General features: G+C 43.2%; 1 protein-coding gene across 3 annotated transcripts in view; it reads left to right on the forward strand.

The window, feature by feature from the left end:
- The window catches only part of PKP3 (plakophilin 3), a 65735-nt gene that overhangs the window by 18109 nt on the left and 23368 nt on the right, over positions 1 to 24258 (forward strand). For 2 of the 3 annotated variants that reach the window (XM_069965645.1, XM_069965647.1), the window contains exon 1: positions 415 to 1139. In XM_069965645.1, the coding sequence (XP_069821746.1) occupies positions 938 to 1139 (202 nt within the window). In that variant the 5' untranslated portion in view covers positions 415 to 937. Of the gene's footprint in view, positions 1 to 414; positions 1140 to 24258 lie in introns of those variants that run through there. The other variant, XM_069965646.1, reaches the window with a different exon arrangement.

Consider the following 24258-nt stretch of genomic DNA (forward strand, 5'->3'; position numbering starts at 1 on the left):
TGTTCATAGCCTTATGGAAACTACTTTTTAATCATTTGTTATAGGATTTGAAGTAACAGATAAAAAAACAGCTATGTGTGAATGCAGCCTAAATATACTAAAGCTAAAAAGTGTCTAAAAAGTAGTTTAAGTATCATGTCACCATCTGAAACCTATAGCATCATTACAGCATATGTTGCTATGTAGTTTTTAGTTAGACATGGTATACTATTGAGAAGCTTGTATACTTTCTGCCTAGTCAATACACATGTTGTAGATAGAGGCTCGCTGACTGATCAGCCAAGATTAGGTGTCCAGGACTTGCTATATTGTTTTTCTGTAAAGGGGTTGGGAAAGGGAGGAAGATTCTTTGCTGACACTGAGAGGGGGATGTAACATTCCTGTATAGAGTGCAGTGAGTGAGGTGAGACATGCTGAGTGCATGGAAAGAGAGTGAACAGCCTGCGTATGTTGTTCTTGGAGAGATCTGGACGCTTGCAAGGTGTAGGATCAGGTGTGAGTGATCTGCAGAACATACACAGGTGTGAAGAAGTCTGCAAGGAAATCCGAAGAAGACAGACGCTGCAAATAACCAAGGGACAAAGGAATATTGTAGAGAACAGGGACAGAGTGACAGCAGGATAAGAGTATTAGGTCACAGGGCGGAGTAGAGAGGAGAGCAGGGACAGGTAGGAGTGCTGAGGTAATGGCAGGGTGGGGCATGGAAGCAGAGACAGGCTGAGAGCGTGGAGAGGAGGCCAGTGACAGGCAGGAACATTCTGTGCCATACAAATAGACCTTAGAGGATATAGGAGACAGCCATAGGAGAGGTCCGCTTAGACGGGTGGAGGAGAACGCCACACACAGTGTACAGGTGGGGTGCCTCAGGTGAGCCAGACACTGAGTATAGCCAGGTTCACACCGTGGGAGATTGCACTTCCACCCTCAAAGCTTGAAAATGCAGGACGGTCACTTCCTTATGTCGGCCCTGCAGCCAAACACCGATATCACCTCACTGGCGCTGCCTACGGACTCGCAACTGGACCGGAGACTGCGGGATGAAAGCCTGGAGCTGCGCAATGCTCGCGTTCAGGAACAGGTCCGGGCACGGATGATGCAAAAGGGACAAAGCTCATCACGAAGCACTTCCAACTATGGAGGTAAGGAAATTTCATGTCTAAAAACTGAAATAATAGGATAGCAGAGTATCCTAGTGAACTTCTTAGTTACCCTGATTTTCGATGTTCTGTTCTTACGGGCACAGGCATGGATAGGGTTAAGTTGACCGACTATGGCATCCCAGACATGACAACCTATAGTTACCACACCACTCCCTACTGTATTAAAACTGAAAAAGAAAGCTACTACACCTGGTCATTAGGTTGCCCAAGGCAAGTCGACTTCTCCATTTTGTCCACATGCAATCTATGTGGAAATGGTTTATTCAGCCTTGTTTTATGATGTCTGTTCCTAGAGAAATTTCATGACACTTCTGTGACCAGGGGGTTGTCATTCATCTTTCTTAGAGATCTGAATGGGAAATTACCCACTTATGCAGTCCTATCGGATCTGTGGATTTATAGACTTCAAAACTAGCCATATTTCTCATTGAGCCATCTGTAATGGCAATAAAAATGGTTTATCCAGTTTTCCCAGAAACAAACTTTGCTAGTAGACCTACAACTCGCCAAACACCAAATTGTCTAGGACATGCTCTTCAGATAAGGAAATGTTTATTGGAAGTGTAACCTTGACTATTGTCTGATCCTAAGCCTTAGCTAATGAAGAGACTAGGAGAGTAGTTTCCCCGGTCGGTGAGGAATTTTAGGGTGTTCTGTCTCCCATGGATCCATTACTCACAGGGCAGTGTGTGTTTGTGTTCTGTGCACATCAATCAATGACTTCATCCCATAATTATGGATTCCTCCAACGTCCCAGGGATTCTAATAAAAATAAGACATTGTGATTTTTTTTTCCCCCTCAATTTGTTACATTACTCAGCTCTGATCCTTTTGCTCTTGGGAGTTTTTATGACCTTCCTTTCTCAGCTTGTGTGTCAGATCTGGCTCCATTAAAGTCACTTGGCATGGTAATAAAGTCTAATGCTCCCAGCTTTGATCTGGATTTAAGGTACATTACTAATGCTATGTTTACACGGAACGATAATTCGCCCGATCGTATGATTAACGATGTCGGAGTAACGATCAGCGTTTAGACGGTACAATATATCGTACGGAAATTCATTTTGAGATCGCTTAAAGCCTATCTCACACATTGGTTAAATCGGCGAACGACTGTTTACACGGAACGATCTGCAAATTTTTTGCTAACGATCAACGACGATTTGGGAACTTGTTGAAAGATCAAAATGAATGATTTCTCGCTCGTCGTTTGATCGTTCGCTGCGTTTACACGTACGATTATAGTTCGAATTCAATCGTTATCGTGCGAATTCGCACGATAATCATTCCGTGTAAACGCAGCATTATGTAATCTGATGGGGTTAATTACAGAGTATTTGCCAATGGACTATATAATGAGATGTCTCACACAGCATGGAGTGAATGCTGCTAATTTGGATTTCCAGCATTGTTCGGCCTGGATTTTTTGTGGTCCCATAGGTGGTGCTGTCTGCTGACTGACACGTTCCTCTTCTAGTCCTCAAGGGGTATTCCAAGGATAGCATCTTCTAGCATGAAAACAAAGACAGATCAGAAGTAGCTATAGCAGGTGCACAGGTAGCTCACCTGGTGCCCAAAGGGACCCAAAGGCACGTCAAAAATATTATAAAAGTTCCTTGGCAGGTGGGGGACCCTGGTAAGGTGTTCCAAGGGTCACCTTTAGTGCCATCTGAATAGGTTTTAGAAATCGCCACACTTGTATAGCCATGTCTTCACTGTTAATGGGAAAACTGTGAGTTACAGCATTCACAGGTATTGGGATCCATTTGTTCTTGTTAGTTGGGAGTCGCGGATTTCAGACTTGCCGATTTCACCCTCTGCTATAAGGGTATGTTCACACTACAGAATAGAAGTCAGATTTTAGGCCGAGTTCACGCCACGGACTTTGCTTGAAATTTTGCCTGTCCCATTGGTTCAATAGGATTTCTCATGCGTGATCCACCATTCACCCAAAGAACTGGGCGGATTGCACATGAAAAATACTATTGAGTCAATGGGACAGGCAGAAATTCAAGCGAATACCATGGCGCGAACTCCGCTTGAAATTTGGCTCCTATTCTATGGTGTAAACATACCCTAAGGCTGCGTTCACATCACAATTTGCCGACATGTTCCTTGTATATATCAGCATCCTACTTTGACAGGATGTCAACAAAAGTGTATAGGCACAGACTTTGACTTGAATGGCCAAAACGTGGTCAGCTACTATGATCATTTTCTGAGCATGTGCATGTTTTGACACCAAAGGGAAGCACATCAGATGAAAACTGGGGTGCATGTCTGTACGTTCACTTATGTCAACACCCCATTTTGACATCAGGTCAATCTAGACAAAAATCATGTCAGCAAATTGTCCAGTATTGAGGGGGGGGGGGGCACAGCACCATTCCTGTCCATTGGCTGTGTGTGGCGTTGCATCTTCACTCCAAATACACCAAGCTGCAATACCAGACAGCACCCATTAGGCAAGAGGGCGCTATTTCTGGTATAAGAAGAGCTCTTATCTCTTTGACAGAAAACTCATAAATGAATGCAGTCATGTATCTTAAATCACTTAAGCCGCTGAGGATAGAATGCAGATGGCATTCATCAGTTCATAGTACACGGATGCCAATCTGTGGACTGCGTGCTATGCAGTGTGTAGTCCATAGTACATTGTGTCAGGTTTATTATTAGGTTTTATCTGGTTAGTGAAAGCATGTGGCGGTTATTTTTATATTCCGTATGCAGATTGTCTATCAGGATAGTACATGGCTTGTGACTAGAGATGAGCGAACCTGGAGCATGCTCGAGTCGATCCGCACCCGAACCTTCGGCATTTGATTAGCGGTGGCTGCTGAAGTTGGATAAAGCCCTAAGGCTATGTGGAAAACATGGATATAGTCATTGGCTGTATCCATGTTTTGCAGACAACCTTAGAGCTTTATTCAAGTTCAGCAGCCCCCGCTAATCAAATGCCAAACGTTCGGGTTCGGATCGACTCATCTCTATATGTGACACTACATATAAGATGTCTACTCATAGCTTGGTTGTGTAGAAGCGTCTAATATCACTTATAAATGTTAGGTATGTCCTACATTTCCTAGTATTTTTGGTTGAATCAGAGGAACATCCTCCAGTGTCTGCATTATGACTTGCATTACTGTGCAGATATTGTGTTACATTGGGTGGAGTGGAATACGCACTTGGCAAGCTAAGTCCTGTCTCCCCTGTGTATATTGGGAGGCCTGGGCCTATTCCACATGCACACTGAGTAGTACACATTCCGGCAGGATGATGTGCAGTTTTATTGCTGGTGACTTGTGGCTGTCCCCGTCCGGGCAGGGATGGGTGTGTACGCTTTCTCCCTGTGCTGTTGTCACCTGTGTGTAATAAGGAGGTGCATGGAAGGGTGGAGGGATAAGGGAGTGTACATGCTTCTCGTCTTGGTGTTGAATTTCGGATGCTATGTGTATAGACCTGTAGTAGTAGTCATTCTGAGTAGGAAGAGGCAGTATGATGAGGGTAGAACCAATGTTGTGCAGTATGATCCCACTGACGCCTATGTAGGATTAACTAGGTGTAACTTTATTAGGTTTATGGTAATATGTATTGGATTCTTTATGCGACCTACCTAAAATGTCCCGTGTTTGTAATCTGATCTTGAGCTGAAGCGTTGAGTCGATTATAGTGGGAAAATATTCTGAATACTTGCCTGTCACCAGGTATAAAGTTCATAGGTGGCATTCACACAAAGACGCAACACCTGTAACAGGGCATTGTGTGTCATTTATAGTATTGGTGAGATAGTCCTTACAGCCACATGAAGTGTTAGATGGAGATATTACACTGTACAAATGAATATATAGCATGTCCCAGTAGTGGAGGGACCGGGTATAGGTTTTGTATCATACCCAGGACATATAAGCTGCACCTCTAGTAACAAATTGTTAGTATGAAATAAAAAGAAAAAAAAATCTTGTGAGTAATCTTTAGTCTGCTGATTGTTTCCAGTTCACTTATTCTTGTCTATGTCTAAAAAGATCATAGTGAATATCTCTCTATGGATGCCTATTCCTTCTTCCCAGAGAAACAATAGACTTCTGATAGAGGTCTCATATTAAGTTCTGTTGCTTAGAGATGGCAAACAACTCCACTTCTTTGCCATGAATTGGCCCAAGGCTATAACCAGCTGATGTTGTCTATTTCGGCGTATACTATGGGAAATGCTCCTAGTGTATTAGCCGAAAGCATGATTTTTTCTATGCATACAGTTGCATATGTTGTCTTATGGTATATGTTTTATTTCTCTGCAGGATGGCCTTTGAAAAGTGCCCTAGACTGCTTTTCTACAGAGATCTTAGGCTTTGGTCAATGAATTCTTCTAAGAATTCGACAAACCCTTTGTGTAAAGTAAATAATCAGTCCCTGTCCTGAGGATCTGGTCAGACAGAGAGGAGCAAACAGTGGAAGTGCTTTTCTTCTGTTTGTGTTTTTTCTTTTCCATTCTTGTTCGGCAGCCTTTATCCCTTCCCAGACTGGTATGGCAGCACACAATACATTGTGTCTGGTCCCCAGCCCCCTCTTTACTGCAGGTAAATGACAGAAGAAGGGGGCTGAGCATGTGCTAATGTAGGGGAACTAATCCTAGCTCTTCAGCACTAATTCAGAGCAGAAAATCTGCACCTAGATATGACATTGAAGGTATATAGAAGTACATTAGTGGCCCCTGACACCTCTATGGGAGCCGTGCTTTAGACCTATAACATCAGATGTATCATATGGGGGTAAGCATAAAGCCCACTGCTGATTTGGTTGGGCACAACGTTTTTTTAGTGGGAGATCAGTTATGCTCATGAGCGTCTTTCACATATGATGGGTAATATTTAGCTGCACTAAATTAAAAGAGGGGAAAAAAATAGACTTCTAGGAAGAGTTTCTAGATTTAGAGCCTTAATACAGATGCTAAAATGGGCCTATACAGATGTAAGAGCCAGATATCTGCAGGACTTTGCTATTTAGCAGCTTCCTGTCATTTTGTGTTGCTATTTCGCAGTATGTTGCAACTTCACTCTGTAGAGCATGTGTGTTCTTCTGTCTTACTAAAGCTGCTTTATAGAAGGTTCTTCACATACTTGATAGTAAGGTGTTAAAGGGGAACTATCAGTAGGATAGACAAATCTTACCTGCTGATAAGTCCCTATGTCACAAGAGATGCTGAGGAGGAAGATATCTCTTACCTTCCTCCTTAGCGCCAGTGCAGTTAGTCGTGTCCCCCACAGTCCGATAAGATGGTTAGGAGCACTGCCCGCCCCCATAGTTCCAATCCATCCCCGGCCAGCCCACCCCTTTCTAATGAGGACGAATGGAGCAGGCCAGATTGGGGCTATGGGTACGGGCAGTGCTTCTAATGGTTTAACCAGACTGTGGGGAACACGACTAACTGCACTGGAGTCAAAGAGGAAGGTAAGGGACATACCTAACTCCTCAGCGTCTCCTGTGCAATATGGACATATCAGCAGGTTAGATTTGTCTAACCTGCTGATAGTTTCCATTTAAAGATACAAACCTCTCATCCCAGAATAGTGGATTCAGCGCTGAATACACAGTTACTGTTGCGGTTAAAGGGAACCTGTCCTCTCTTTCATGCTGCCTTAACTACAAGTCATTGGGTGGTCCGAGCAGCTTCTCTTCATCGCACCAGCCTTGAATGCTAGATATCTCCATTCTTAAGGCGGTATTACATGATCTAAGCTGTGCTGTAAATATGCGTTAATCTCCTAGATCCACAATAGTTTGCACAGACTATTACATGGCTCGATAATCATGCGGCCCTAAGGTTAGTCAGCTATCAGACAGATATGTCCCATTACATAGAGAGGTGCAGCTGACAGTAGGCTATATTCTGACAAAATTAATGTAATGGAGTCTTTGGCTATAGGAAGAGTTCTATCAATAAAGGTTGGTAGGGGCTGCCTACTTTTTTCCATCATGCTTCATAACTACTGTAGTCACAAGCCTGGTACTGAGCTGCAGAATACAGACTGTAGGAAATTTTGGGGGAAGTGGTTAAACTTTTCCCCGGTAGAAGCACTGTGGCTGCTGTGCCTGCCCCCGTCCATTGATTATTATTAAAAGGGACTGGCTGGTCAGGGGTGGATCAGCACTATGGGGCGGGGCAGTGTTCCTAATGGTCTTACTGGACCGAGGAGTATAACACTAACTGGGTGGTAATGGTGCCAAGGATGATGGTAAGAGACATGCCTACCTCCTTGCCGTCTCCTGTGCAATAGGCAGCTATCAGCAGGCTAGAGTTGTCTAGATTTCCTCTTTAAGACTTTGAAGGCATAGCTTTTTTTTTTTTTTTTGTACCTTTTTAATAGTATAACTCCAATGCATACATGCTACAACCTGTTATAGAAAGCTCTCCAAGCTGCTTCCGCAGTTCCTTAGAAATCTTGCGTGATGACTATAGAAATAGTGGGGGAATACCTTCTGAGGCAGTACGCAGTATATGCCACATATCTACTGTGCTGTTTTTATTCAGAGTGCTCTTGTTTCTTTTCTGTAATCCTCTAGAAGTCCTTCCATCCTAAACTCAACAAAGCTCTATCCACCCTTCAGTTGTTGTTTTTGTGGGCTTTATAATGTCTTTTACACAAAGTGTCATGTTTGTTGATCTCTAAGCCATGCGCTTACCTTGGCCTGTATTTGTAGTAGTGTTAATGTTATTGTGCATTTAGTATTTTCTCGTTGCCTCCAATTTCGATTCATGCTGCCGTTGTCAGATTTTTTTTCTTGGATGATATGTAATCATTTTGCCTGTCCAACAAACTGAAGAGCCTACAGGAGAGAGTTCTAGAAGACACTGCCCATGCAAGACCTGCAGTGCAACATTCTGCTGGTCACAGCTGTTAAACGTTTAGAAGTTGCAAAACTATAAAGGAAAGGTCTCTGAAGGTTCAAGGATGAATTTTTGCACACTTTCTACAGGGTGGTCAATAGTATGACTCTAGGTAAAGGCTCTATTGCACAAAGAGATTATCAACCGTATTTGGACAATTAACGACCATTACGGCCGACAATCACTTTGTGTAATATAAGGCAATGATCAGCCGACATACACAATATCAGCTGATCGTGTCTTTTATGTGTTGAAACACAAACGATTAGTATTGCAACAATCTGCTGCTGTTGCCCGCATGTAATAGTGCCGGCAGCAAACAGGGAACAAGGAGCAAGCGAGCGCTGACCTGACAGGTCGGCGCTCTCTTGCTCCCGGAGATCACCCCGTGTAATAGGGGGTTTAGAGAGTAGTTATAACAATGTAGGTATGGTCAGCTTCTGTCATGTTACAGATGGTTCATGGTTTCTCCTTATCTTTGGGTGGGCACATGATGGTCGGTAGGCCCACACCGTGTTGGTTGCAACTTTAAAAATGACTTCTTTTTGCTTTCTTGATGGTTTTATGCACTGTCAATGAACCTGTGCATGGCCGTTCTTTACAAAAATACTCAAACAGTTTTCCGCAAAGTGACCTGCCGTCCAAACTATGGGGGAGATTTATCAAACATGGTGTAAAGTAAAATTGGCTCAGTTGCCCCTAGCAGCCAATCAGATTCCACCTTTCATTCCTCACAGACTCTTTGGAAAATGAGTTTCACTTTACACCATGTTTGATAAATCTCCCCCTATGTGCCAGTATAGTAAATATAATAAGCTGACCTACCTTACCATTATAAAGCAATTTGAAAATGCGCCCCCCCCCCCCCCCCAAACAATTAAACAAATCTGATGCATTATTAAGGGTTGACCAAGGGTTTACCAAAGGGTCAAAATTAGTGGGGAATCCCTTTGCCTTTGGGCAGGTTGCTATAAATAGTCCTAATAACACAAACCATGGGAGGGTCTGCGATACTGCAGGCATGCTAGAACATTACAGAATGTAACATACCTGAAGGCGATTTGTTATAGAACTCCTCATTTGAGCCACATGAGCGATATTGATCAAGATCAAACATACACCACTAAATACAGTTCCCAGGGCTTTTTTTTTTTGACTGTCCTGTCAATCATCCATTTGCCATAGTCCCTCCTTCTTAACTCCTGATGACTGCAAATGAATTAAAAGGCCAATGATTTGGCCACCATGTAATTTATGGTTGCCTTGAGCCCACCAGGGAAGGTTCGCCAGCTGAGGTTAAGACTAGTGTTGAGTCGTAAAGCCAAACTTTTTGGATGGGGAAAAGGATGCAGATACAATTTGAGGCAACAGACCTTTGCATATGTCCCCAGTGCCAAGTTATTGCAACACCCCTGATGGTACCTGTATTATATGCCACAAAGATTGTAAGAGTACAATATTCCACTCTGTCACCTTGCTAAGGCAGTGTAAGTAGGAGACAAAATGCTATGGGTGTATGACCCATGTTAATGTGGAAAACCTTGCCAACAATGCAATCAAACTAGTTGTCCTATTTGCCCTTAGACCCATTACAGGTAATTCTGGAGGGGATCTACAATAGGGGAAAAAAGGTTCTTATAATAATCAAGTCCTAACACGTAACTGATTTTTTACTAGAGCGTTATCGTGACCATAGAAGTAAGGGTGGGGCAACGCTCTGGGCAGTACGCCAAGTCACCTTGCTTTATCAACTATAAGACTCTGCATTAAATCCTATGTGTATTTCCATGGCTGAAATCTGATGCCTACACTCAGATTTCTGCTCTGGGTGAATAGGAGATCTATAGAAGAGTTGTCATTCAATAGGGAGATAGTGCTACTTATCTCTACAGAGCATATTTTTTCTATAGTATATGAATAGGGTGGCAAAAAAAACATTTAGGTGATACAACATGGTTGTCATCTGAATTTGTCACTATTTAGCCCCCATTTACGAGTTAGCAGGTCTGATTCAGACAGGGCAATATTTGGATCTAGAAGTGGCCACTAATATAGAAAATCCTAGTGATACAAATGAATGGCTGTCTATGTAATGCATGGATTCTCTGTAAGGAGCATATGGACAGGAGTTGGAACCTTGTGACTGATCTTTTAACCCTAGGAAAAAAGTGCATCCTTAGCATTGCTATCTGTAATGCCTCGATATGTAAGCATCGTACATACAATAGTGTCATCTGAATAGGGAGTTTCTAAGGACAAAAACTGCAGACATCCCTTTGTACAATGGCACAATGCTCTTGTGCTTGGTTGAATTTTACAGCTTCATCAAGACAATGCAATGCCCAGTTCTTGCAGGAAGAGTTTCCCACAAGCATGACTTGAAGCTATAGAGCTTTGCTGCTGCTTACATGTAACCGTATCCATGTGCAAAGGATCTGTAATTCTCATAATGATGATCCTGAATAAGCTAGGGATTTTAAAGGAAACCAACAAATCCAGTCTACGGTCTGCTTTAGACCATGTAATAATAATAATAATTATTATTATTTTGTATAGCACCTACAGATTCCGCAGTGCTTCTATATGAAGGCATTATCTGCAGCAGGTGAATGAAGTTATAAGGTTCATTACACAACAAACATGCCACATGTGAACATGGCCATACTGTGGTCACCAGTGTCTGCTCTGTTCAGTAAGGGTGTGGTTGGATAACAGTATTACTTCCTCCAGATTTCTGTCCGCTCATGGCTCTGGCACTATTGGCACTAATAACATAAGTGGTTCTCCTTTCTTCTACGCCATCCCCAGACAATAGCATTAAAACACAGGGGAGAGTGCTAGGAAACAAACCCAGTGCTTATTCATTTATCTCTGCCTATTGTATTGTAGCTTTGCTGTGTACAATACACTTGAGCAGTGGTCTTCAACCTGCTGCAGCTGAACTACAACTCCCAGCATGCTCAGTCAGTCATTGGATGATCTCTGCAGTAGAACGTTACATTAAAATCAGATCCTGTACTATTTGTGTAGATTCCCTTATATACAAAATGTCTGGAGTATCTGGTCTTACAAATTTTGCAATGGAGTCTAGAGATTCTAACATAATAGTGGTGTCATCATAGAGTCTGTGGCATCAGGTTCTTTGGGTACCCTCAAGCATCAGAGACAGACATGGACAGAATACCCCTGTGCAAGAATAGTATACACAGTCAGTGGCTGTGATAACAGTAGTAAATGCGGTATATTTGAATGTGTGCCATGCTGTAGTATATGATGGAGTACTTTTTGATATTGTTTCAATTGTATACATACAAAACATGATGTGATTACCCCCTATTGTTATCCAAGTCAGTAAGCTGACCATAAACATTACATATTTCTTGGCAGAATCTAATAATTCTGCTGCCAGATCCTACTGTTGGATGTCTGTGATATAATAATCATATCTTAGGTGAATCCAGCCAGTATGAGCTAAGTATTTTTATGTTTTTGGCTAATCTGAATGTATCTCCATACCCCACACACTGAGTGGAGGGAGTGGGAGTGCTCCTACAGCAGTGCAGTTCAGAGTCCTGAGTGAGAGGGCTCCTTAATCCCAAAGCTCCTCCTGTTTTCTTCCCTCCATCCATCCAGAGGCTCCTGTCTCCATCCCACCATCTAGAAGCTCAGGTTTCCATCATTCCTTCCACCCAGAAGTTCCCAACTCCATCGTTCCCTCCAACCAGATGGTCCCATCTCCATCCCTCCTGCCATCTAGAGACTCTTCTTTCTTTTCCTAGCTCCATCCAGATAGTCCAGTCTCCATCCCTCCTGCCATCTATAGGCTCCTAACTCCATCAGATAGTCTAGTCTCCATCCCTCCTGCCATCTATAGGCTCCTAACTCCATCCAGAGAGTCCAGTCTCCATCCCTCCCTCTAGAAGCTCGGGTCACCATCCCTCCTGCCATCTATAGGCTCCTAACTCCATCAGATAGTCCAGTCTCCATCCCTCCTGCCATCTATAGGCTTCTAACTCCATCCAGAGAGTCCAGTCTCCATCTCTCCCTCCATCCAGAGACTCCTGTCTCTACTCCTCCCTCTATATAGAAGCTCAAGTCTTCTCTCTATCCATCCGGCCTTTACCAATCATTCACTAGTTATCAGTGCATTGAGTTTGTTCTCTCGGAAACTCCCCCATGAATAGAGGCAAAGTCTGCGGCCCAGCTGTGTGTGGGTGTGTTTGGGTGTGTGTGGAAGTCACTATGGATATCATGCTGAGTCTATCAGTATGTACATATACTGTATGTGCTGTTAAAAGAAAGTTTAGTAGTCTGAGTCTGCAGGATCATTTATTGTGCAGTGGCCAAGGCACCAGTATTGTCCACCGGGTCCAATCCAAACAATCTGTAGGAGCTTGTGCAATGAATGCATGCTTGTTCTTATCTGCACCTAATACAGGAGGTGCTCTGCTATGTATCTGTATGTTATCACATACACTGCACACACAATCTTATCAGAGGAGCTATAATGTATAGCATTCATTCGCTGGGATATGCTGAAATTTGTATCACTGTCTATACAGTAATGAGACAATGCAAGCAGGCAATCTATTAATGCATCTGTATATAATCCTTGTAGCACAATTGGCATGCTTCATTATAATTAGTACAAGCAAATATAAAACAAATTGTAATTTTATTAAGCAAAAGAGCTTCATTCTGTACTCACAAGGCTGTGCCCCCCCCCCTTACTACTTATCTGTTCATTATCAAGGGAAAGCCATCTACAGCACAAATAAAGTGAAGACAGATTTATAGTCTATGAAGACAGCCCATTATAGTCTATGGAGGGGGAGGGACCAAAGGGAGTGAGTGAGCAGGAAGAGAAGCAGCCTGTACAATATGGAGACTTTCTGGCCAGAGAAAACGCTGAATTCACATGTTAGGGTGGTATTACACGGGCCAATGGGGGCCCAATAATACCTGTAAACGAGCAGCAATCTGCTAGATCGTCGCTCGTTTACTGGACCTATTACACGGCCCGATAATCGTTAAACAAGGGCTGCAGGGACATTGTTACCGATGTCCTTGCAGGCTGCAGCCTTTGCTTAACTATATACAATACCTATCCACGTTCCAGGGCTGCTGCTGCGGTCTTCTCCTCCACGGGTCCCGCGCGCTCTAACTTCAGAGTGGCCTGTCAGCTGACAGGCCGCTCAGCCAATCACAGGCCGGGACCGCCACGGCCTGTCAGCTGACAGGCCACTCTGAAGCTAGAGCGCGCAGGACCCGGGGAGGAGAAGACCGTAGCAGCAGCCCTGGAACATGGATAAGTAATGTATATCGTCAGTCGCCGGCCACGCACCGCTATTACACGTAGTGGTGCGCGGTCCGTGCCCGACGAAAATAGGTCCAAACCTATATCAACGATCAGCCGATGATCATTGTCATCGGCTGATCGTTGTATTTATTACATGGAGCGATAATCGGCCGATTATCGTTCCGTGTCATAGCACCCTTAGACTGCTCAGTGCTGGTCTGGGAATTTCTGAAGGTTTGCTACAATGAGATACGATTGCAGGATGTTGTTTTTGGTTGTTTTAGTGCCGCTGAGTATAGAGAAAGCAGACACAGGACCATGAGTTTGCAAGGGGGTAACCAAGATATACACGATCCAATGTGGGGAAAGGCATACTGTACATCTAAGATGTGGAATTACAGGAAGTGAGCGTTAGGGAGCAGAAGGGTTTAGCTGTCCTCTGTTCCCCAGACAATTCCTTTAACCCCTTAACGACATCGGGCGTTACGCCCTCGCGCCCTGGTACTTAGCGCATCAGGGCGTAAATTTACGCCCGATGTTTCCCCGATCGCTGCGTGTTCGCACACAGCGATCGGGGAAGATGGCCTGCTATAAATCATAGCAGGCCATCATAGCTCCTCGGCACGGGGGGTGGTTAACACCCCCCGTGCTTACGATCGCCGCTATAGGCTGATCAATTCAGATCAGCCAATAGCGGCGACCGGCGTACGCTGCCCCCCAGACACGTCTTTTCCGCCAGTACCGTCCCAATAAGAGATGACGGTATGGCGTGAAATTCTACAAACTCTGTGAGCTTACCTCAGGGTACTCTTACAGATTTAGGGTAGGTGCACACTGCGGAATGGTGAAGGATAACCCTTCGTGCATTCCGCAGCTGGCAGCCGCCGGCGGACTGATGCGGGCGCATGTCTCTATTCGTGTCATAGACTCCATTCTATGCACGGGCGGATTCCGTCGTCCATCCAAAGAATGAATACGTTGGACGGAGAGCGGAATCCGCCCGTGCATAGAATGGAGTCTATGACACGGACGGAGACGCGCGCCTGCATCAGTCAGCCGGCGGGTGCCAACTGCGGAATGCACGAAGGGTTATCCTTCGCCATTCCGCAGTGTGCACGTGCACTTAGTGTGTATGATGGAAGGGACACCCGAATGCAGCCCCCAGATAACCCCTCCCCCCCCCCCCCCAATCCTCGGAACAAGTGGGAAGATCGTCCGGGAACTGATCTTCCCACTACTGGATAAAGGTTACCACCTGTACGGGGATAACTTTTATACCAGCACCCCCTCTTCTGGTCCCTCGCTGCCCGAGCTACTGTAGCTTGCGGCACGATACGAAAATATCAGAAGTAGTAATAGCGCCCTAATATTTAGCAGCTATGGAGCGGACCCAGCGCTTCTGGATATGAAGGACCCCGTATCGCACCAGGGCAACATTTTTCAGGTGACGTCCCCCACACTGGAGAACGGGAGACCCCAGAAGAAGTGCAGAGTGTGGCGTAACAGGGGGATCAGGAAGGACGCCATTTTCCAGTGTGACACCTGTCCTGATCACCCCGGCCTCTGCATACTGGATTGCTCCAAGGCGCACCACACGTCATTGGGGTTCTACATTATCTAAATTCTGTCCCTTATTCCTATTTTAGGGGTCACGTTGATCCAGGGATTATTCTGATCGCCAATATGGAGTCGGGAAGGAATTTTTCCCCTGTGATGAGGCTACTGTCGTCTGCCTCACAAGGGTTTTTTGCCTTCCTCTGGGTCAACACAGGTTGAATTTGATGGACACCTTTCATTTTCATCCTTATAAACTAATAATTGGCCTAATACCCCCAAATAAATTAGAATTGTCCCTTTTCCCCAGCTAAGTAGGTATGGCCGCCATTCCCATTAGAGACTTGCCATGATGCAATTACAAGGCCTCTGTGCTGCCAGGACAGTAGAAACCCCCCACAAGTGACCCCATTCTGGAAACTACACCCGATAAGGAATCTAACAAGGGGGGCAGCGGGGATATGGCCCCCTGGTGACGGCCACATTTGGGACGTGAAAATGAAAAAAATGTTTTTTTTTTATTTTCTCGGCACATGTTCTACGTAAGTGCCCGTCACCAGTGGGGTCCATATCCTCACTGCATCCCTTGTTAGATTCCTTATGGGGTGTAGTTTCCAGAATGGGGTCACTTGTCGGGGGTTTCTACTGACCTGGCAGCACAGGAGCTTTGTAATTGCGACATGGCCTCCATCCTCCATTCCAGCCTCTAAATGGCGCTCTGTCCCTTTGGTGGCGTGCCCATATGGCACATTATGCCCACATGTGGGGTATTTTCGTACTCAGGGGAAACTACCCTACACGTTTTGTGTTCATTTTCTTTTTTAACCCCTTGTGGAAATGGAAAAAATCAAGGCTAGACCAACATTTAGTGTAATTTTTGTAAAATTTTTACTCTAAATCATTAATCTTGTCATGATTTTTTCATTTTCACAAGGGGCTAAAAGATAAAAAAAAACACTAAATGTGTAGCGCAATTTCCCCTGAGTATGGAAATACCCCACATGTGGACATAAAGCGCCGTGCGGGTGCAGGGTAAGCCTCCGAAGGGACGGAGCGCCATTTGGTTTTTGAAGGCTGGATTTGGATGGAATGGATTTTGAGGGGCCATGTTGCATTCAAAAGGCCTCTGTGTTGCCAAGACAGTTGAAACCCCCCACAAGTGACCCCATTATGGAAACTACACCCCTCAAGGAATGTAACAAGGGGTGTAGTGAGCATCTGGACCCCACTGGTGACGGGCACAAATGTGGAACAATGTGGCGTGAAAATGAAATATTACATTTTTTACACTATAATGTTGGTTTAGCCTTGAATTTATCATTTTCACAAGGGGTTAAAAGAGGGGAAAAAAACAAAATGTGTAGAGCAATTTCCCCCGAGTCCGAAAATACCCCACATGTGGACATAAAGCGCCATGTGGGCGCAGGGCAAGCCTCCGAAGGGAAGGAGCGCCATTTGGATTTTGGAGGTTGGATTTGGCTAGAATGGATGATGAACGCCATGTCACATTTACAGAGCCCTCGTGCTGCCAAAACACTGGAAACCCCCCACAAGTGACCCCATTCTGGAAACTGCACCCCTCAGGGAATCTAACAAGGGGTGCAGTGAGGATATGGACCCCTTGATGACTGGCACATTTGTGCCATGAAAGTGAAAAAATGACTTTTTTACTTTTACGTCACATTGTTCCACATTTGTGCCCATCACCAGTGGGGTCCATTATGCTCACTGCCCCCCTTGTTAGATTCCTTGAGGGGTGTAGTTTCCAGAATGGGGTCACTTGTGGGGGGTTTCCAGTGTCTTGGCAGCACGAGGGCTCTGTAAATGCGACATGGCCCTTGAAATCCTTTCCAGCGAAATTCAGCTTCCAAAAGCCAATTGGCGCTCCTTCACTTTGGAGGCTCGTCCTGCGCCCGCTTGGCACTTTATGTCCACATGTGGGGTATTTCCGTACTCAGGAGAAACTGCGCTACACATTTTGTCTTTTTTTTTCCTCTTATCCCTTTAAGAAAATGAAAAATTGAAGGCTTAGAACAACGTTTTAGTGTAAAAAATAAATTTTTCTTTTTTCACGCCATATTGTTCGGAAAATCTGTGAAGCACCTGTGGGGTCCAAATGCTCACCGCACCCCTTGTTACATTCCTTGAGGGGTGTAGTTTTCTAAATGGTGTCCCTTTAGGGGTGTTTTTTAGGTTTTGGCACCCCAGAGCCTCTGCCAACCTGAAGTGGTACAGTCAAAAATGACCAAGTATAATGGAGGCGTTGAAAATCACAAGGCGCTCCTTTGTATCTGAGGCTCAAATAGCGTAATAGGGCCACATATGGGGTATTTCTATAAACTGCAGAAACGGGGCAATAATTATTGGGGTGCATTTCTCTGGTAATAGGTTTATAATTATGAAAAATATTGGATTATAATAAAATCTCTGCACAGAAAATTAAAATTTTCAAATTTCTTACACACTTAGCTTTTATTTCTGTGACTCCCCTAAAGGGTTAAAACACTTTCTGGATATGCTTTTGCAGAGTGTGGGGGGTGCAGTTTCTGAAATGGGGTGCTTTGTGGGGCTTTCTAACATACAGGCCCCTCAAATACACTTTAAACCTGAACAGGTCCCTAAAAATATCTGATTTTGAAATTTTACTGAAAATTTGGAAATTTGCTGCTAATGTTTTAAGCTTCCTATTGTCTAAAAAAAAATGAAAGGTCGTTTAATAAATGCCGCCAACATAAAGTAGACATGTTGCTAATGCTATTTAATATATAATTTATGTGGTATAACCACTTTCTGTATACGCAAAAAAGTTTCAAAGTTGGAAAAATGCAGTTTTTCACATTTTTTCACATTATTTGGGTTTTTTCATAAAGATTCGTTATGAGTATCGACTCCAATTTACCAGAAATGTAAAGTACAATATGTCACGAGAAAACAGTCTCAGAATCAGCCGGATAGGTTAAAGCATCCCGAAGTTATTAATGAATAAAGTGACACTGGTCATATTCATAAAATTTGTCTCTGTCATTAAGGCCATTTCAGGCTCTGTCCTTAAGGGGTTAATGGGGATTTGTCTTTAATGAGGTTGCATCAGATGTCAGGACTACTTTTAGCTAGTGATTAGAAGGTCTCATAACCGTGACCCCCAGTATGATCTAAACTTTTGACATGTCAAGAGTTGAGATAAATTACAGTATCAAACTGAAGGGAGGTCACTAGCCCTGGACCATAGTAGAGTATTGGGGCTCTGAATGGAAAAAGAGGAGAAAGTTGCCACCAGACACTTCTTATTTTGGATATTTATTATCCGTATGTTCTATTTCCATTTTGTATTATACATTACCTTCCAGATAGTTTCCTTTGCTGCCATGCCTTATATTTGTATATGTAAAATGAGTCTTCCCAAACCACCTTCCGCAGTCTTTTGCATAGCACAGTATCAGGAGAATTGTTCAGCAGTATTGTGCAGACACCATAGACGCAGATCATGTTTCATTGTGTAACGCAGCCTGGTTTAGAATGCAAACTAGAGGGACATATATCACCGTAATGGTCTTACAATATTATATTACTGTGCCCTGAAATAACATGAAATTGCTGTAAGGTCAGGGAAACCCCATAGACTGCCGCCCCAGATGCTGCATAACTTAGTCATGGTAATCTCATGCTTTACTTTGAAGTATTTCCTTCCAGTTCTTTTGTCTGTACACCCACATTTCTGTACAATATTGAATCATGTTAAGAGAACTGTAAGGCTATGGTCACACTATTTATTTCTTTGGTGGGTGTGGGGCAGGCTTGTATATTTATTGTCAAAGGGGCTTATGTTTGTTGATCCTGTCACTTGCCAGTTGTTACAGTAGTGGCTTTATTTTACTATGGTGGTGGTAAACCCCATTCACACGCATGGAATGTGAATCATTGGATATATTGGAATCCATGTCATAACACATCTCTAATGCGGTTTACTCTAATCCCCTTAGTTCATGAATAGGATGTCTCGACTATAATAAAAAGTGAGACTAAAGGCCCTATTCCCCAGGCCAACAATGAGGAGCAAACGAGCGCTGTCAGCTCCGTGGAGAGGGTGGGTACAGCCTGAGGACCGCCTAGAAAACTGGGATACAGCCTATGGCTATGGCTATATCCCAGTTTTCCAGGCGGTCCTCAGGCTGTATCCACCCTCTCCATGGAGGCTGCAGACAGCGGGAATCATTGCCGAGAGTTCAGGTTCATACGAACCCGAATCTCGGCCGATTCGGCTGTTCGCTGCTTCCTATTCCACGGGACGATTATCAACTGTGTTTTGGCTATAAATAATGTCTGTGAAAAAGCAATGCTGTGTGAACAGAGCTTCAACCTGGTTTTGCTATACAGAAGTGCAACTATGTAGGTTTATGGTATTTTGCATGGAAGAGACGATTCTTGGCTTGTTTTTGGGTAGAATGGGTTGCGCTTAAAGGGGGTGTCTGTCATCACACAATGGTAAGATACAGGCTTTGGCTAGAACAGTGATGGCTAACCTTGACACTCCAGCTGTTGCAAAACTACAACTCCCATCATGCCTGGACAGCCAAAGCCATATCTTTGGTTGTTCAGGCATGATGGGAATTGTAGTTTTGCAACAGCTGGAGTGTCAAGGTTAGCAATCACTGGGCTAGAATAAAATTAAAATCAAATGATATTCCCTTGCCGCTTTCCTACTGACCCGCAGGAAGTACCTGCCCAGCCCTTTACTGGCCAAGGCATGTCACCTTTACTGCCAATGATTCTGCTGCTCAGTCGTGATGGCGGACCATTGGGGTATTTTTATAAAGCATAGTAAATGTATATGAAGGCCCAGGCTCCACTTGTGGCTATCCTTGTTAGCTATCCTACATGTTAGCTTAGATTTATCCAGTTAAAGTACTCTTTATTCTGCTGGGTATGGGTTCCTGGAGAACCCTGTTTAGCCTGTTTGTTCTGTGTTTTATACATGGTCATGGGCATTACCAGTTTTTGTTTACCAATTGGTGATGCTGCTTTCTAGAAAACAATTATTAGTAATGAGAATTATCTGGTTTGACCTCCATGTTTTAAAGTGTGATAATTCAAAGAAAAACACAATCTGTCACAGCATGTATTGTTGCCAGCAAGGATCCCGTCTATTGCATAATCTGAGTTACTGCCGTATGATACGGAGCGCAGGACGCGCCCATGAAAAATATGTCAACGTCTGCAGCATTCAGTGACTAGGACATGATGCATTTTTTGATCAGTGTAAGGTGACACGCCTTACCTGCGGTGACTATAGACAGCAGATCAGGAACAATGTGCAAGTCCATTGCTGTCTTAACAGTTCCGCTTATTTATACTTTTCCAGTATATTAAACATAGACTTTGAGCGACTACAACGCTCAATGTTTTATCTTCTCTATTGAAGTACTTGTCTACTCCAAATGAAGAAAGGATTAGTAGTTACAATAAAGATGCCTATACAAATTAGATGGATGTTGATGACGACAATTGATTTCAATAAAAATTGTATATTAAGTGAAATTGAAACGATTATTTTACCTGTTATGGTCATTGTCGGCCATTGTCTGAAATTTTCGATTGGGAAACAATGTTCTCGGAATGTAGAAGTCATTAGTTCTACTCTAGTATACGAATGATTGTAATAACGAACGAATGTGTACATACACTGAAAGATTTGCGTACAATTAACAATGATTTTATGGTCCGCTCAAAAGATGCAACCAACAACATACAGTACGAACAAATTCTTTTTTGTCATTTGATCGTTGGCTTGAAAGATTATTGTTTTTAAATTTGAACTTTTCGACCAATAGCCCTATTACACAAAGATCATTATAGCCCTGGTCCGCAGGTCAGTCTGTCACTCTGGCAAAAGGGCTTTGTCATTGACAGGGCCATCCCACACTGTGTAGATGTTGGTGGTTGTAGATCTCTCAAGGCACACCTTGTATGACTGCCATGATGGTGTTGTTCAGAAAATAGGCCAAATCCGCCAATGAAGGCCAATAATGAAGAAGTTGCAGCTTTTAGAGTCCATTTACACAGAAAGATTATCTGCCAAAGATTTGGAGCCAAAGCCTGAAACAGACTATAAACAGAGATCAGGTCATAAAGGAAAGCCTGAGATTTCTCCTCTTTTAAAATCCATTCCTTGCTTTGGCTTCAAATCCTTGGCAGATAATCTGGCAGATAATCTTTCTGTGTAAATGGCCCCTTATGGTGCATTTACACCAGCAGATTTATCTGACAGATTTTTGAAGCCAAAGCCAGGAACAGACCATAAACAGGGAACGGGTCATAAAGGAAGACTGAGATTTCTCCTCTTTTCAAATCCATTCCTGGCTTTGGCTTCCAAAATCTGTCAGATAAATCTGTCTGTGTAAACGCACCATTACTATAGGCAATTAAATTCTTCCACAAAATTAAGGCACAGTGTCTTAAACAAATGAGGCGGGAGCTAGGGTAACCCACATACTGAAGTATAAAAGCTTGCCTAGCACTTATAGTCTGCCATGAGCATAACTGTGCTCAGCCAATCACGGCTGAGCAGCTGTTGACACGGCAGAGGGGGGCCGGCATGAGGGACGGCCGGAGCGGTTCATCCAGCCTCCCGAAGATGTCTTCATTGTCCCAAGATGACGGCCGGGGGTCAACACGAATGCGGCGAGTATAATGCACCACACTTCTGGGGTGAGGGGGGGGGGGGGGAACACGGGGAAGGGGTCCATTTACATACATAACACACATTACAAAGTTGGATAACTTTGTAATGTGTGTGATTTTGTGAATAAATGTTTAGCGCCGCACTTCCCCTTTAACTACCCCCATACTTTTTTCAGCCATGCCGAACATGGGGAGGATGCTGGCCTGATGGGAGAAATAACTAATGGCTGATAAGTTGCCTGGTTGTCAGTGATTGAAGGCGTATGGAGACCTTTTACCTTGTCTTCTTTCTTGCTGTTCCTGTTTGTAGAGAGTTCCTGTTTGTCGCAGGCCTAGAGCGGGCTACTACCTTCCAGATAAGCATACTGTATTAACCTCTTGCTCACAGGTGTAATGTAGACAGTCACAACACCCAAACATGACAATCTACTATAAAACGGTATAAAATTCATAGATCAACTGGACTACATTGAAACACTGCACTGAATGTTCTTGCCATGGTAGGGGGCTACATCCCCTCATACTAGGAAACCTGGGTGACATGACATCTCCGGTGTGTCCTCACATATAACTCACCTGAACTTTAAGAAAAAAAAATCATGTTTTGTGCAAAAACACACATTTTGCTGATGTTCCTGGTCTGCAGTCTTAGTCACATGTGTGTGCATGTGTGCCTTAGGCTGTCTAACTGGTTCAGTCGGTGACTAGTGCATTAGTAGCCGTTTTAAATTTGAAAGAAGAATTCTAGCTGATTCAGCAGTGAAGAATAATGGACATTAGTAATCGGCTTAGTCATCTAGTTTGTGAGCAAAAAGATAGGGAATTTGTGAGAATTCTCTAGCCAGTGTGCAATGTATTGACCAATCTCTATGACTACAGTAAATAAAAATTGTGCATACCTATGTGTACCCAATTACCTGTCCTTTCACCGCCCGTCTTTACGAACATATACAGTATACGGATAAGTCACCTCCAGGTTACTATAACAATACCTCTGTTTCTATCAGAGTGTAACTTTTAGGGTCCTATTACACTGAGCGACTTTTAACGACATACGATAAACGATCGCAAACGAGATTGTTTATCGTTAACCTGAAATCGTTCACCATATTACAGAGTGATAATCGTTAGTTACGATCGTTACTATGATCGTTATTGCGATCGTTTACTATGATCATTTATTCCTTCTGATCCCAGAAAAAGGCTATGTTCACTCGTCAAAAATGGAGAAAAAACATCCGATTTCGCTATTGAAAAAAACGTAAGTTTTTGCAGCAATTTAACTGACTTTAATGCAATTGCATTGAAGTCAATGGGAAGATGGACGTCCTATGCACACAATGTATTGAAAAACGGACGTTTTTGCCGCGGACGGCAAAATAATGAACACGAACATTATTTTCGGACGTTTTTTGCAAATAGCGGGCGTTTTGTATTAGTTGTTCACACAGTTCTTCTACTGTCACCGTTCTTTCCCCATTTTTACTTTTTTGATTTTTCAATTAAGACACAAGCAAAGGGCAATTAGTAACTCCAAACTATTTTAGACTCAAAATAACGGACGTCATTTTAAACTGAGCTGAAAAAAACCTTGTGTGAACATAGCCGAACAATGTGCAATTACACTGAACGTTTAGTGAAAAAATGCGAAACTTGAACGAACGTTGAATTATAGCGAACAATTAACGATAATTTTAGGTTCAGCTCTAAATCAACTATCAACGACATACGAATGATTTTTCCATTGTTGCCTGCAATTACACAGAACAATTATCGTTTAAATGCAAATGATTTAACGTTTTTTCGCACGATAATCATCCCGTGTAATAGGGCCCTTAGGCTAGGTGCAGATATGGCAGCGAAATAAACAGCAGGTAGTTTTTTGTTTTTTCTTGCAAAACTACAATTACCATCATGGCTGGACTGCCAAAGCCAAATTGTTTAATGCTTTTTTTTTTTTTTTTTTTTTTCCAGGTTTGGCAAAATTTAAATTCAAGCCTGACGTTATTCTTTGCTGCTTTAAGCAACACAGGGCTCTCTTTATCTATGGCCTGCTCTGCCCTTGACATCTCTCCTCAGTTCTGTGATAGAACATACAGTAAATTTTACAATTAAAGGGGTCTTCCGGCGAAAATCTTTCTTTCAAATCAGCTGCTGTCAAAGTCATATAGATTTGTAATTTACTTCTACTTAAAGTCTTCCCATACTTATCAGCTGCTGTATGTCCTGCAGGAAATGTTGTTTTATTATCAGTCTGACACACTGCTCTCTGCTGACATCTCTGGCCAAGACAGGAACTTTCTAGAGAAGGAGAGGCTTTATATGGGAATTCCCATAGAAAAGCTCTCCGGCTCTGGGCAAAAAGCCACCAGTTCCCGTCTCGGCCAGAGATGTCAGCAGAGAGCACTGTGTCATACTGAAAATAAAACATTTCCTGCAGGACATAAAGCAGCTGATAAGTATGTGACGACTTAAGATTTTTCAGTAGAAGTAAATTAAACATCTATACCACTTTCTGACAATAGTTGATTTGAAAGAAAGATTTTCGCTGGACAACCCCTTTAACTGTTATGTGATCAGGAGTAAGAATTTTTTTTTCATTTACTTAAATTGTCAGAAGTTTAAAAAGGCTTATCTGGATTACAAAATTCATTTTCACATGTCCCGTTCAGAAGTTAGTCCTT

The sequence above is a fragment of the Dendropsophus ebraccatus genome, chromosome 4 (assembly GCF_027789765.1).
Source record: "Dendropsophus ebraccatus isolate aDenEbr1 chromosome 4, aDenEbr1.pat, whole genome shotgun sequence".
NCBI lineage: Eukaryota > Metazoa > Chordata > Amphibia > Anura > Hylidae > Dendropsophus > Dendropsophus ebraccatus.